The sequence below is a fragment of the Neolamprologus brichardi genome, chromosome 18, assembly GCF_056152115.1.
Source record: "Neolamprologus brichardi isolate AB-2024 chromosome 18, ASM5615211v1, whole genome shotgun sequence".
Taxonomy (NCBI): Eukaryota; Metazoa; Chordata; class Actinopteri; order Cichliformes; family Cichlidae; genus Neolamprologus; species Neolamprologus brichardi.
In genome coordinates, this window is record NC_142121.1 from 6,210,615 (window position 1) to 6,226,169 (window position 15,555).

At 40.5% G+C, this 15,555-nt stretch overlaps 1 protein-coding gene across 5 annotated transcripts in view; it reads left to right on the forward strand.

The window, feature by feature from the left end:
* larp4b (La ribonucleoprotein 4B) overlaps window positions 1-15,555 on the forward strand; it is a 62,646-nt gene that overhangs the window by 23,000 nt on the left and 24,091 nt on the right. For 3 of the 5 annotated variants that reach the window (XM_087832080.1, XM_087832081.1, XM_087832083.1), the window contains exons 3-5: window positions 6,485-6,638; window positions 12,188-12,352; window positions 13,172-13,250. In XM_087832080.1, the coding sequence (XP_087688206.1) occupies window positions 6,485-6,638; window positions 12,188-12,352; window positions 13,172-13,250 (398 nt within the window). Of the gene's footprint in view, window positions 1-3,712; window positions 4,045-6,484; window positions 6,639-12,187; window positions 12,353-13,171; window positions 13,251-15,555 lie in introns of those variants that run through there. The other 2 variants (XM_087832085.1, XM_087832082.1) reach the window with 2 other exon arrangements.

The following is a 15,555-nucleotide window of genomic DNA, read 5'->3' on the forward strand; positions in this document are numbered from 1 at the left end:
TACTGGGCTATGCAGTTATATTAAGGCATGCTAAGAGTTTCAGAGGGAAATTTGTAAATACGATTAAATGAGTAATTAAACGTGTTGATAATTCAGCAATAATTCATTGAAATATAAATTGACTTTACTTGAAACTTGTTTCTCTAATTATTTCATGGTTGCGGTGCTACATTGCATCTTGAATTTGTTTTACTTGTCAATCTAATCCATTAAATTCAGGGACGGGTCTAAGAACCATGTAGTCTAAAAGAATGCTTTGGTTTGAAGTTAGCTCACAACTTAGTCAGAGATCTCAACAAATGCTGGTGTGCTTTTGCAAATGAACTTTTAAGCAACAATACCATTTTAAAACTGGACTTAGATTTTAGGGTGCTTGACATTCATTCTGGGATACCTGGCTGCGCCACATCGGCCTCAACTTGCTGTGCAGGGAAACTGCTCATCTTGGGGTCCTGTGGATGGATGAATATTTGGTATTTTAAGTAATTATGCATTTAATTGTGTATTAATTTTATTTCCATTTTAATTCACACATTATTTTCTGTATTTATTTAATTTTGGCACTCCTATCACTCCATACGGTAAGTTTAAAATTGTAACAGTAAGACACCAAATTATAAATATAATTGTAGTGAAATAGCACTCAGTTTTATGGATAATAATGTGCAAGCCATTTGGTGCTACCAAAATTGTGTTGTTCCTTATTCACACGCATGCGTTCACACAGAGAGACGGAGTGATACACCATATGCTTTGCACATATGTGTCAGAAACAGACCAGAAATTGAGCGTGACCCATTTTTAGCTGTGCATGTTAAATCAAATCAATTATGGACACAAGCTGGAAAGAAAGTGAGCCTGACAGAAATCTTCACAAATATATATATATTTTTTATTTTATTTTATTTTTTTAGTGGGTCATACAGCATTTAGAGAGAAGCTGCAGTTTCGCTGCATATGCAGGTATGAAAATGCTCTGTGTATGAATGCAGATGTAATCAAAACTGTGGGGACAGAAATGCAGACTAGTTTTTAAGCAGTTGTCCAGCTTTGGAAACCGAAGGGGATGTACTCAAAAAGTGTAAATGTAGTTTAGCAGCTGGGTAGCCATATCAAAAGATTTCAGATCCTCATTCTTAAATCTGTTGCCAAAGCAGGGAAATGCCACCAATACACAGACACCACACCACTGCCTTTCTCACCACTGTCCAGCCTCGTCAACAAATCTCTTAGATCAGTCTTTTACGACTTGGCTTGCCTTTGAGTTATCGTCTTAGAGAACCACGGTTCTTATACAAATGTGACTAATAATATAATGCTGTTAGTTTTGTTTTCCTCTGGAAGAAGGTTGCAGCGTTAAAGTGAGAGGAGCTAAATGGCTCGTTTGTGACAGAACTTTAATAAAGGCAAAGAATAAGCTTGCATTAGATGAGAAGTTCAGAAACTTGCTGTAATAAGCACAACTGCCATTTCTTCTAAAGATGGAAGAAAATAGCTTAAATATTTAGAATGTTATTGAGTAAGGCTGTGTCATATTTTAATGTGATATAGAAGCATCACCTCATATATCGACAACCTTCAACATCAGAAGAGCCGCTTAAGCTCCGCCTACAAAACAACAGGAGAAAAAGAGCCGCACATGTGAACAGTTAGTTTTAATTCTAACTGAGCCACAGGTTGCTGACCTCTGGTTAAAGGTTACCTCAGCAACCCCCAACACTTGAACCAAGCACAGTAGAAGGTAAAATATATGTTTAGTTATTAAGCATAGATTTAAATAAAAAATATATTAGCATAATTAAGGTAAAATATCTAAAACTCAAGAAAGCTAAATAAACAGAATAAGGTATCTTTATAAAAACAGCAAATATCAGATGATGTTACAGTAAAGTGTAGTGACGATCCAAATAAACTGTTAGGGATCATGCAAAGCTCCTCTAGTCTAAGAATAAACATAGCATCAGTTAAGTTTAAGCCAGTATCAAACAGCCCACGTGGGCTTATTTTGTAATTTTGACTGTAAAACTACAAAATGCAGTAGACCCTGATATTCGCAGGGGGTTAGGAACCACAACCGCCCGCAAAGAACTGATTACTGCAAATAATTGAGATGTGGAAAACTTCTTGGCACTACCACAGAAGCTAACATCCACAGTCTTGATGTACTGGGCGGTACTCTGTTCAACATGAAGCAAAATGAATGGCACTCCTAGATTGGCTGCTTTGCAAACACCAGCCAATAGCGTGTCAAATCAAAAAATCTGTGAATAGGCGAATTTTCCCCAAATAATTTGGAGTTACTTTCCACAGAAAAATCTGCGAATACTGAACTGCGTATAGATGGAGGTCGACTGCAGTCATCTTTCTGGAACCATTTAAATAAAAAGCACACACTGTAAAATCTAGGTTCCCCTGTCTGGTGTTCACACAGTACCTTATGAATGCTTTGTGCTACCATGATACACAGAATATCCCTGTAAAGGTTATCTTCTCTTCTTTCCCAAACTGTTTACATTTTGCATTTAGAACAAGTGGTAAAGGAAATGGTCCTGCCGCCAGACCGATGGTTTCAAAGAAAAATAAAAAGGTTAAACTGTTTTAAATTTGTCTAAATAATGACCTGGGGGGAAAAACAACTAATCTGTAGTTGCTAAATTAGTCTAATATTGTAGAAAATGCTGTTAAGGATGATGCATGTTGTAGTATTTGTGATGAGCCCATCTGGTCTCCCCCAGATCTGTCTGTCAGAGAGGAAAGAGGAGCCTCCGGTGTGCAGACAGACAGATTAGTCCAAATTCAGCTGTTTTTGTTTTCCCTCCCTAAGGACTCTGGTTTGTCTGCTCTGTCTTTCTGTCTGTCTGCCTGCCTGCTGGGAGCCCACCTCCATCAAGGAGGGAGAGCAATAAACCCGGTGCTACGTCGGCTGCCCTCCAATGACACTGACTATAACTCATCTCTGTCCACGGTTCGTGATGAATCACATCCTCCTATTTCCTCCAAAAATACACCCTCAATCAGAAAGGCTGCTAACCTTTCCTTCCTCTGTGAGAGAGGGGAACATTTTAAAATTTTGAAAGGTCAAGCGATGCCCTGGACGTACGCGTCCATTGATGTCAGCAGCAGTTTCTATGGCAGCCGCTCGGACAGGAGTGGGAGTTTTACATTGGAGGAAGGATGGATTATTAGCATAGGCGGGGATTTGTCTCTGTCTGGCCAGGCACATCGTGAATGATCTCGTAGTGCCATGTTTGTGAAATACGACTGAGGAACAATATCTCTTGCTGTTCACTTCTTAATCTTGTTGTGTTTTTGTTTCTCTTCCTCCTCTCTTTACTATGTTCAAAAAGAAACCAGTTTGCCCAGCCCTTTATTTTGCAATTTAGCTTGTTAGCAGAATAATCTATTAAAACCAAGGCTCTGGAGGTCTGAATTTGAGCAATGCCTCAGGGTTGGTTTAACATGTGGCAGACCGGAGCAGGCATTTCATTTGAGCGCAGGTGTGCGACTCAACGCTGCCTGCACAGCTCCAGCGTTTTGTTTTTTTTTTTTTCCTGGGGAATGACTCAGTGCAACGGCGACAAAACAAAAGCAGAGACGGGTGCTTAACGGGAGCGAGACAGCCAGTCAGCTTCTGCAACGTCAGCCCTGGCCCACCGGGGCAGCCGAGCCTCAGTGCTGTCATCAGATTTGTTGAATCAACCCAGCAGCCTGTATCGGAGGAGGGCAGGCAGAGCGTGGCGGTCGCTGTGATTTGACGAGGATGACTTGGAGAGGGGTGGTGGCAGCCGCTTTGCTCAGAGGATCCTGAGGCAAGCCAATGTTGGTCGGAAGACTTCCTTCCTCAGCCCACCAGTGGACATACTTAGACCTTTTTTTTATGTGTTAGCCATGGATTGGATGCAGTGGACTCTAATACCACCAGCGGCAGGCAGCGTCTGGCCTGCTGTTCCTCAGGAGTTGAGTGAAACGCTGACTCTGACCACCGCTCTGGGTTATAGCCTCTTAGCCTGTGAGACATGCATGCTGAACTGCCGCTTTGATCCTGTGAGTATTTCCAGCAGACAACAGGGGTTTATTAGCCTGGTTCCTGTCAAAACGATTTTTAGTTTGAGGAGTCTTGTTGTCGATTGAGACTTATGCACAACATGACCGATGAATGCTCGCCTTTCTGATGCTCAGCGTAGACCATTTTAGAGAGAAGGCATTACAGAAACATTACAATGAAACGAGAGGTTCTTTTTTTTAAACGAGGGGTTTAAATTGATCGTAAAGAACATTTTGACCAGGAAAATGTTTAGACTTAAGTCGTGCTTACATGCACAGTCACCAGGCCGAAAGGCCAATTTTGAGCCAGGAGAAATCCCGGAAATAGAAACTTCTTTTCTGGGCAAGTGAATCTGTCATTTAAATGTCATATTTTATACTTTCCCTGTATTTTTCTTTAGAGTAAGCAAAGGAAAATTGTTGTAGAAGGCTTTGCAGTATTGGTATTCTCACAAACTGTAATGTGAGTTGAGACATGAAAGATTTTGTGAAGACTTTTTTTTTAACCAAATTACTGTTTGCTTTATAATAAATGTCTGGCACATCCACAGTGTTTTATTGGCATATTTTGAAATGTACAGTTCATTGTGCATATGAATATAAATAAGCAACCTATTTAAAACTGCCTTAAAAAGCAACACATGTGGGGAAAATCGGCTTCTGCAGTCTTTGTGCACTTCTCTCTCTCTTTAGCACTGTTATATTAGCTCGTGTCACTGACAAAATGAGACCCCATAATGTGGGTCACTCATGATGGATTTTAATTGGGTAGAAGGCAAACCCTGATGATTTCCTTAGACACCATCTTGTTGAAATTTTTCATTTTTTTTCCTTCCCTGTGACCTGGGTGGGTTGATGTTAGCTTGGCTCTTGTGATTGATTTGTAGCAGTTGCAGTGCTTCCTACAGATTCGGTCTTTGATGTTAGCTCACGTGCATTTACACAGGCACAACCATGCTTGCTTCAAATATTTAATTTACTCTGTGACAAATACTGAAGGAATATAATCAGATCAGAGTCTGTGATCACCTGGGTGGACTTCACTTCCACTCGTCTTTGCTGGTGCTGTTGTTCTAACTCTGCTGCGCAACCACGGTGAGCTCAATAATATGGTGCATGAAGCAGTTTTCCACCTGCTGCTTTTCTGATTAGAGTGGCCTTCTAGCTCAGAGAGGATGTGCAAAGCCAACGCAATAGTTTGTTTGAGAGACGGAGAAAATGTCTCACAGGCCGCCACAGCAGGAATGTGGCCAGCGAACCAGAGAGTAGGGAAAAGCAAGACCAAACTAAGAATAAGAGTGAGAGGATAGTGGTTTGTTTTTCATTCAGATGAGTGAACAAGGCAAACATTAGTATATGTGGCTGGTTGGACTACATAAAATCTGTATAGGAAACACTGCTTTGTTGTTGTTCTTTAAATTGCACGGATGAAATGTAGGCCACATAAGTCTGTTAGCATGGTTTTAAATATACTTTCAGAACCTTTGAGGTAGGGCTGCACGATTTTGCATAAAATGAGAATCACGATTTTTTTGCTTAGAATTGAGATCACGATTCTCTCACGATTTTCTTTTCCAGTATAAATATTTATTGCACTTATTAACTGCACATCAACTTCGTAACAGTTGAGACTGAACATAAAAACAATAAATAAACATAAAAACAACAAATGTCTCATGTTTTGTCGTTGCCGCAAAACGTTGTACTGCTTGAAATTTGCTCGACACTGCGTGTATAGAGCAGGTAGAGCAACAATAGAAAAATAGTTGCGGGACGGCACTGTGTAGCGTTTGTCTAGGGTGTTGATCATTTTCCTAAATCCCTCGTTTTGCACAGTGTTGATGGAGCCATATCTTTGGTCAGGTGATAAGTGATAGCCTCCGCAATTTCTTTGTGCCTGCGGGAGTTCGACGGGTATAGGGAAGCGCTGTATAAGGTTCCCGTTATTGATGTTTGGGTGGTTGACCGGGACGGATTTTCTCCTGTCACTTTCTCGTCATCCCTGACGTGCTCTCCGTTGTTTTTCCCTGCCGATTTTAGCAGCCAGCTTCTGTTTCACGTGGTATAAGGCTCCGCCCTCGTCATTTGTTGGGCAGGAAGAGTGAGCGCTTGCTTTCATGCAGATTACGTCCCGGATCAAAATGCGGTACAATCGTCGTCTTTTTTCTTTTTCTTTTTTTAAATTGTTGTCATTTGGAAATGAGATCGCACATAAGTATGAATTGAGATGAATTCTAACGATTAATCGTGCAGCTCTACTTTGAGGTGTATATTTACTAGTAAAAGACAATTCATCGATTACAGTCGTATGATTTATAGTTGATGCCCAAGAAGTTGATGTCATTTCTTTTCTTTTTTTTTTTTTAGTAACTACATTACTGATGTGGTGACATACATTAGCTGAAGTTGATTTCTCTAATCAGGCTCTGTTCTTTTGCAGGAATCTGCCAAGGTTTCGGACCTCAACCCCAATGCGAAAGCATGGGCCAACCACATGTTTAGCCTGGACCCCAGCGGGACTGCCGACACCACAACTGCTGCCCTGCAGCCATGGAAGGAAGGCTGCGATAGTTCGGCCGACCCCGGCCCAGAAGGTCATTGATGCACAAAAACTGGCTTCTTATATACTTAGAATCTGACTTTTGGCCACTATAGTGCAAAACAAAGTATAACTGCTCTCCATTTCAGATATATCGAAATAATGCAATACAGAGCATAGATAAGAACATAAAACGTTTCCTGTTTCTAAAATGGTTTATCAGTATAGCATTGAATCATTAATCAGCATTAACAGGAATTTTTCTGCCTATAAATGGTCTTTGTGGATTATTGTGCATATAACCATGTTTGGTAAATGCATGGCTAAGGCAAAGAGATTGTGTTACCTGACTTAATAGAATTCTGTGGATTTTTGTGACATTACTAGTGATTTAATAAACCAAAATCTAATTAATCTAACTCCACTTTTTAAACACGCCAAATAGTTTTGTCACACTCAAGGTGGCTTTCCTTTAGCAGAAGGCCCAAACCCTTTTTATATGCAGGTAAACTCCTAATATGTTAGGCACCATATAAGACAGGGGGTGTCAGACTTGTTATAGATTATGGTCCTCTTTCAAACCCAGTGTTATTTCAAGCTAGGCTAACCACTAAAACTATTGCATGTTCAACATAATTGCAAAATAATGTTGAACACGTCCCTAAAGAGGCAGAAGTACATTGTGAAAATATTTACGTGTGGCAGCACAGTGAGAAGTTGGTGGTTTGAGCCCAAGCAGAGCCCTTCTTTAGCATTTTCTTTAGCTAGTGTGGAGTTCAGGTGCAGGTTTGTCATTTCTCACGCTTGGACATAGACGTAGTAATAGTGCTAGTATTTCATTGAAAAAAATGAGATGATTAGACTTGGGCAGTCATTGGTGGGTGAGGTATTAACTGCAGGCTGCATGTTTGACACCCAGAATCTTAAATCTTAATCTTAAATATTTAAAAAAAGCAACAAAAGTGCACAAAATTGTTCCAGAGAACGTAGCCGCTAAATGCAAAATGATTCTGCGCTGCCTCTAGCACCATTCTTCTGGGCTGTAACAGATGAAATTGTGTTGCAAGATATTAACTGACGTTCAAATAAGTTCAGACTGCAGTCTTGCATAACACCCATGTTGACCACAAGATGGTACATGGAGTAAGTGCAGTGTTCACCATGACACCAACATAATTCAAGCTAGTGTTCGTTAGCATTCATATTTTACTGTTGTATTTTGCTGACTTGTGCTGACTTTGGTAACTAATAGTTTTTACAAATTTACATTAATGAGAAGTGGTCTGTTTAATGCACGTTGGGCTGATCAGCTGCATGAAAACCTTCTGGTAAAACGCTGCCACCATGTGGTGAAAGTTTTCAGTTTTCAGAGGGTCTTTACAAAAAGCACCTTTAAATTTTGCAGGTAAATACTGGACCTGAAAAAGTGGAGAATTGTAGGTTTTGGTGGTTGTGGCAGCGTGACGCAGGTGAACATAGCCAGCAGCTAATTTATTAATGTAATGCGGAGAAACTGAAAATAGTATACAGCTAATCTGAAGCTGAGGTGTAGAAAGAAAGTGAAATGTTGGCATGTAGTCTACTTGCTAAGTCTGTAATAATCGAGTAGTGACAAACGGCACAGTCTGGTGTAAAAACCTGCTTTGTCCACTCTGGTTCCCTTTTCCCACCACACAGGAGACACCCCTTTAATCATTCATACTCAATCTAGAATGAGTTATGAATATTCCGGCCCCAGTCACACTTCTTTCTTTGTAAATGACAGTAATCACTCGCTTCAATGTGCTCAGCCAAGTTTAGCCACAGAGGCAACAAGGACATGGTGGTGAAACAGAAATTATTGATTAGTCTCAGTTTGACGCGCACTGACGTCCTGGCCTACTTCATCTTCCACGTCCGCAAAGACATTTATGGGAAATTTATTACAGAGCACTGCTGATTTAATGCCGTTGGGCCATGGATGTAGTGGTCTGTGACGGAAAATTCACACCACGCCTGCAGTGGTAACAGTGATTTAGTCATGATACTGGCTGGTTCCTCTAATGTCCCCATTCACTGTCAGTATGCTGAACCATTACATGCACATGGAAGCTTATTCTGATTCCTTTGTCGGCAAACAAAGAAGGACTATTAAAGGTTATGAATTTAAGCCACTTATTATCATTCCTGTCACCTGTTTTTCCTTTTGCATTCATATTGACTTCAAACTTGGGTCCTTCATTTACTGTGGACCCATTGTTTAAACAAAACAAAACCACCTGAAAGTTATATGGCAGATGATGAGAAACAGGAACTTATTTTATTTAATGGTTCATCTTTTACTTACTGACCTTGGTGCTGCGTTTCAGACTGTAGGCGATGCCTTTCTCACGTAGGCTACGTTCACTCTGCAGGTCTTGATGCTCAATTCCGATTTTTCGATCAAATCCGATTTTTTTTTGTCTGCTCGTTCACACTACAAATAAAATGCGACAGCAAACACGTGAACGCTCAAAGCGGCCCGCATGCACAAAAGAAGACGTCACACACAACGCGCTCTGTTTAGACCCAGACCAACAGTATTGTTTGACTGATGGCCCTTAATATAAAGACTTCGGACTTCACGTTTCCCAATTTTTGCTTTAAGTTATTTTGTTATTTACATAATAACGTAAATAACCTAATAATGATCCTTATTGCTGTTTTAGAGGAGTGGTGCTTCAAAGGATAGTTGCAGATTTCTGTCAGAATCTGCAGATTATACAGTACAAATAAAATGTTCACGTTTCTCCAACGTTGTCTTCCAAACAGTTTCACCGGATGGCCAGGAAGCATTCACGATGTCTTCTCTGGCGCTGATAATTGGCGTCTGTCTTGTGTCAGTGACATAAAAGACGGATTTAATGCGACATGACCATCAAACAGCAGTCGCTTTCTGAAACATCGGATATGTATCGGATTCAGTACCACATACGAAAGTGACCCAGATCGGATTTGAAAATATTGTGCCGTTCACACTGTCACACCATGATGGGATATGGGTCGTAAAAAAAAATCGGATTTGATGCGCTTTCGTCTGCAGTGTAAACGTAGCCTTAGAAGGCCGTAAAATGGAAAAAATTAAAATTAAAAATGTATGTGCTACGTATCAGCAGTAATGGTTTAGTGTGGGGGTTCCCATTCTGTCCCACAGGCCCCATGTTTGACACTCATGGGTTAAACATTAAACATCTGATGTTTGAGTATTCACCATTATGTTTCACACTTGCCTGATGTGGACGTGACTTCAAAAGTAAAGGTCAAGATTTTCAAATATTCAAATTTGGGGTGGGTGTCATTCGTTGCCTAGACGATGAAGTGGTGCTTTCCCCATTATAATTGTTCATATTTTATTAATAAATAACAGCATTGTTTCTGAGACTGCTGGGAGTGATGTGCTAAATTAAGACAGATGACACCCACAGAAGCAGTGTGTGAACGTATTTAGCAAAGGCATGTGGGCTCCTTCACAAGACCCTTGTCTGGAGGACTCGATCACTTGTCGCTTCTAGTTAGCTTCTAGTTTATTTTCACTTTTGCGGTGTGCTTTGTGCTAACGTTTGAAAGAGTAAGCAGGTCTGAGGATTTGAGTCCCACAGGCCTAGAGACTGTTTAGTGACCTCATCACAGCTTCCGGCCACTAGAGAAGAATGTGTTCCTCAACCAGTTAGCGAGTGGTTGTTGGAGATTGACCATTTAAAAATGGTAATAAATGCTGTTGAAAAACCACCTTGTGATTGTTTTGGTTGCTGAAATCACCTGTAGTTTCCATGGAAAACACAAACTTGTCTGGAAATACTTAGATTTTCCTCACCAAGCTTTACTGAAACTTGAAAAGTGGAAAGTAATTGGAAACGTTTCCCTTTAAAGTAAAAGTTGTGCCTCACCAGTACAGCCACCAAGTTCAAAGGATGCAACTTTTACTGAACCTCCCACGGATAACTTCCAATCAGAGACTTCACTTCTCTTAAAAGATTTACTTTTTTATTTTTATCTGTGAAGTGGCCTTTGTGCTGTGCTGTTATGGTCGCTGTTATGTCAGCTCCTGCCAAGTCTTTTGTGTTTGAAACGAATCTAAAAGATAAAACGAACCATTTCCCACGGGGGACACGGCTCTGAGTAGATAAACTGTTTTCAGTTTAAGTCACTGTACCGTTCACTCATGTGCAGAGTATTTCCATAGAGCACCCTGAAGAGAGTTTAGCCAGACCTTAAGGAAAATTGTGTGATTTGATGGAGGTTGCTTAAACTCTTAAACACAAATTAAGAGGAAAATGCTCTTGAATACGATGGCATTACTAGTCCCACACTGTTTAACCCCGATTTATCTTTTTATAAATACAGTATTAAAATTTGTCCCAATACTGTTTTAATAAATGGTTATGTGCTTAATTAGCTGAATGTAATTTTTCTCTGGTTTTAGAAGTATATTATCATGTTTCATTCTGTTCTGGCACATCTCTCCTTTGTGATCCGTTGTCATTTTAATTTGCTGTTGACTCGACATTGCTTTCATACCCACCTTGTTTTTAATTCAGTGTAAATGAAATCCACAGCACTAATTCTCAGGATTTATTGCTAGGCTACAGCCAGAAATAGTGTTTGTCTGTAGCACAAAATATACAGTGTCTTTCTTGGTACACTTTATTTGAGAAACATTTCCAGTAAATGTATTTATCATTGCATAATGGACCAAAAAACCACTTGTTAGTACTGTTATTAGTACAATATTACCAGTAGTGCAATATTTACATTTATGTTAAGATGGATCATTTGTTTTAAAGGCAATACTTGTTTTGTTTAGATGTAATTAGTGCTGTAAAAAAAGGTTTTATTTTGGAATTACATTAGTTTTTTGGCCAGCCTTTAATAATTCATAATTATTCATTATTTAAGTTGCTCACATTATCATTGTGTATTTCTATAAGAAGATCTGTTGTGCTCTAAAAGGAAAAGAGCGTTCAGAATGATGGTCTTTGCATCTTAATCAGGAAAAGGCTGAGTTTATGTGCCGGGCCAGATGCTTCAGATTGCCTCTGGTAATAATGTCCATTTGTCATTGCACAGGTGTATTGTTGCTGAACTGGGACAAGGTTGGAAAATCGGCACTTGGAACTTAAAAAGGACACTGCTCTCAATTCACACTGGAGCTGTTTTCTTGCTTTTCCTTATCTTCTGCTGTATATGTTCATATTAATCAAATCAAAATTTCAAATGATGAGGAGAGCATCTGTCATGTAAACAGTGTGAGCCAAACACTCAGACTGATCTAAATACTGAGTATCTACGCTGTATGATATCACCCCCACCCACCTGCTGTTCACACCTTCTGTAGCTGGAGGGGCAGCCAATCAGAACCAGCACAGTTTAAAGGTAGTGGCTGGTTTTAGAGGTTGAGCTGAGGAGCTGGATCAAGGCCCAGTTTAAGATTCTGATAAACTAATTTGAACTACGAACCATGTAAAGCTACTCTGAAGTCCATAAATAAAAATAACTCCTATTATGCTCACAGCCCCCCTTTTAAACATCTGGTGATATTCTTATGCCTTTAATCATTATCATAATGCCCATTGTTGATTGTCACAGGCTATGAAGCCAGTGAAGACAAGGCTTACAAGGAGCCCCTTCTAACCGACCCAGATGAGCCTCCACCGGTACCAGTAATGCTGGCTGAGCCAGCCGCTGTCACTCTGGAGTGCTCCGAGTCAGCCTACAAAGAATACCCCAAGCCTGGGCAGCCAGGGCACACAGGTGGGCTGGTTAGTGATTGGTTGTTAGTCAGAGGAGGCTCTGAAGTAGTTGTGTATCAGCGGTGTTTATCCACATGTCTACACATGGATACTTTTGTGCTGATTTTTGATGTGGGCGGCGTGGACACCCAAGTTTGTAAACAAAGTAACTTGAAATCGAGACGATGTCCACATTTATACCACAGGCATGGCTATTAGAAGGCTTTTAAGGATTTTAAGTGCGTTGGCCTCGTCAATCACACAGGGATCTAAATATGTTTGATTTCACCTGATCTTGGATAACTCAAGGTTAGAATGAACTCCAACCAAACACAGTCGGCTAATGTGGTCGAATATTAAGGGACAGTCTGTCCTCGGGCAGTAGATTTATTTTTAAAGGAGAACAGTGACCGCTTGAGAGGTATTTGTTTTATGTGTTATTTATTGCATCATTAAAATGTCATTGACCTGTTCCAGACACGATCTGCTACGAGACATTTATCTTTTTAAGCGCCCTCCGCTTGAAAGAAGTGTTGACAAAAACAACGAGGCTAAGGGAGGAATGGGTGGTATTAAGATGACTGTGATTATACAACCGTGTAGGAGTAGGTTTCTTAGCGCCCGTGCCATTGCTTCCAACACATTAAATTAGCTTGCATGAGTATTTGCTGTGTGTAAATACGACACTCTTTTGGTGCTTGTCTTCTTTCTTTTTTTCCTTCTCCATATTTTACAATCCTCTCCACCCACATCCCATTTCATTGTCTGGATAGTGTTTAGAGGATTAGACGTAAGCTTAGTTGCTCCTTATTTTACCAAAATCTTTATCCTCTATCAACAGGCAGTGATCCCCAGCCTGACAACCCCCAGGAGGGCTTGAGGGAGCACCTGAAGAAGACCCTGGAGTTCTGTCTTTCCCGGTGAGCCAATAGCTTCATATCACAGTACAGCCCAGAATTTTATGCTTTTCTTTGAATGTAGGAACATCTCCTTCACTAAGCCTCGAACTGTCCATGAGAAACTGGCGTATGTGCTGAAATCTCAGCCCATCTACTTCAATCAATGCTCAGCAGCTGTTTCATACTTGCTAATGGAGAAAAGCACTTAAAATAAGATCTGGAAGGAAAAACTTCTACTTGAAAGTGATTAACACAACGACTTGTGGATGACTGTGTGCAATCCACTCATGTGTTATTCTGCCTCCTTGAATCCTGTGGATCCTGATTGGTATAATCAGCACATTAGGCTCAAATAATACTTTCTGCGACAGTGAAACCTCAGGCGTCCACAGTAGCCTTCATGACGTAAATGTTGTCGTCTGCCTGTGCTCCCAAGGGTCTGCATCTGTGCACTCCCCAACTATGACTGTTGGCTGGCTGCACGTGTGAACACGACCTGAAACCCACTGTACCATAAACAAAAATGTTTCTGCTCTGTGCTTGCTCTCATATGCTATTAGTTTTCTCCTGGTTTACTCCCAGGGCCCAAATTTTATTTTATTTTGTGCATCAAGACAAAACCCAGACTTTGAATATGTGGTTTGTTTATTTGCATTTGTGTGTATTTGTTCTACTAGAGAATTTAAGATCGTCTCGAACAACCGTGGCTGCCCATGAGATTGCTTTTAAAGTACAACATGGGGCTTTAAACCATAATGAGCCTTGTGCTAAACACTTTTAATGCAAGGCAGTGTCCAGCTACAGGCGCAGTATGCATTTATACTTGCTCATGGGAGGATGGGAGGGGGGGTTGTGCTGCTGCAAATCTTAACCAAATACCCATCTCATATTATAGTTCTCTCTATTAGTGGTATTATTGGTATGAGTATTAGTAATCTGAAAGCTAAAGGTTAAAAATAAATCTGCCTTCCTCTGTAGACTCGGACATCTCTGCTAGTAAGAGAGGGGACGGCTGCTTTCAGCCTGAGACAAAGTTTACAAGAAATCTTCTTAATTGAGAAAACTAAGCAAGATGGGGCTTTTTTCTTTCTACCTTCCTTGTTTAAAACAAGCCTGCGACCAATGATGTTTAAGCTTTTTGACCAGGTGGTCCTTTTAAAGGACTTTTAGGTTTTGATCACATTTACAGCGGCGTTAACAAGGGCCGCTGTTAATTCTAGGAAAACATTTTCTCTCACTCCAACTGGGTCGTCGCACTGCCTCCTTGTGTGGATTTTGTGTGTTTCAACATTTTTGTTGGAGGGACACTTAAGCTCTGTGGGTTGAATGTTGTAACAATGCTCATTCAGACTGTCACAAACTGGGCCACACACTAATTCCAATTAAGGCTTATTAAAGTAAAATAACCATAAAAGATGAGACTTAAACAGCGGTGGGGGAAGTCAGCACGGTCAGTGGTGTGAATGTCATATTGTATGACGCAACAAAACAAACCAAGCGGCCGACAAGATCCAAAAGTGGTGCCATTCGTGGAGCATTTGTACACTGAATCGTCCGTCTGTCTGTCTTAACAGGGTTCATGGGAATTCTGCTTCCCCCTCCTCTCTCTCTTTGTCAGAGTAAATTAATATTTTCGGTCGTACTGGGAGGTGTGATGGTAATTGTATATGTTCTAACATCATTGTTCATGCGCTAAAAGAATTATTAAATCCATCAATAATTACATGTGTGTGTGCAGCTAGTGTACTGGAAGACTATGTATTGTTTTTGATACCGATCAGGCCTCTTCTCTCTCTCTCTCTCTCCCTTCGGCTGTGGGCGTCAGGCGTAGTCTGAATGAAAGCCTTATTTCATACTTTTGAATGCCTCTGCGGTGGTGGTGGCTTAGCTGCTAATTTGAAAGGAACTGAGGCCTTGAAAAATTCATTTCATTTTCTCCTCTCTGTGAACTTGGAACAAGCCAACAACAATAGCATACTGTTAGCTTCTCCAAAACTACAGTGGAAGTTAAAAGAAAGGGAAAAAAACTGATCAGATATGAAAACAAGAAGCTATAGAAACCAACAGACTACTGCTGGGTTACAAAATACTGGACCATACACACCTACAGTGCATTCCTGCAGAAAAATCTCACAGTTGCACAAGTAAAGCAGCCAAATGTGCAACAGCTGTAAACTGAAGGAGTTTCAAAAGGTGCACTTGTTACCAGAAGAGCAGCGATTCAGATGCCGTGTGTCACCCTAAACAAAGCTGATGTTTATTACACGTGTAAGAGTCGCTCTTATGTAAGAGCAGGTGCGACTGTGTTTATCAGAGTAAATGAAGT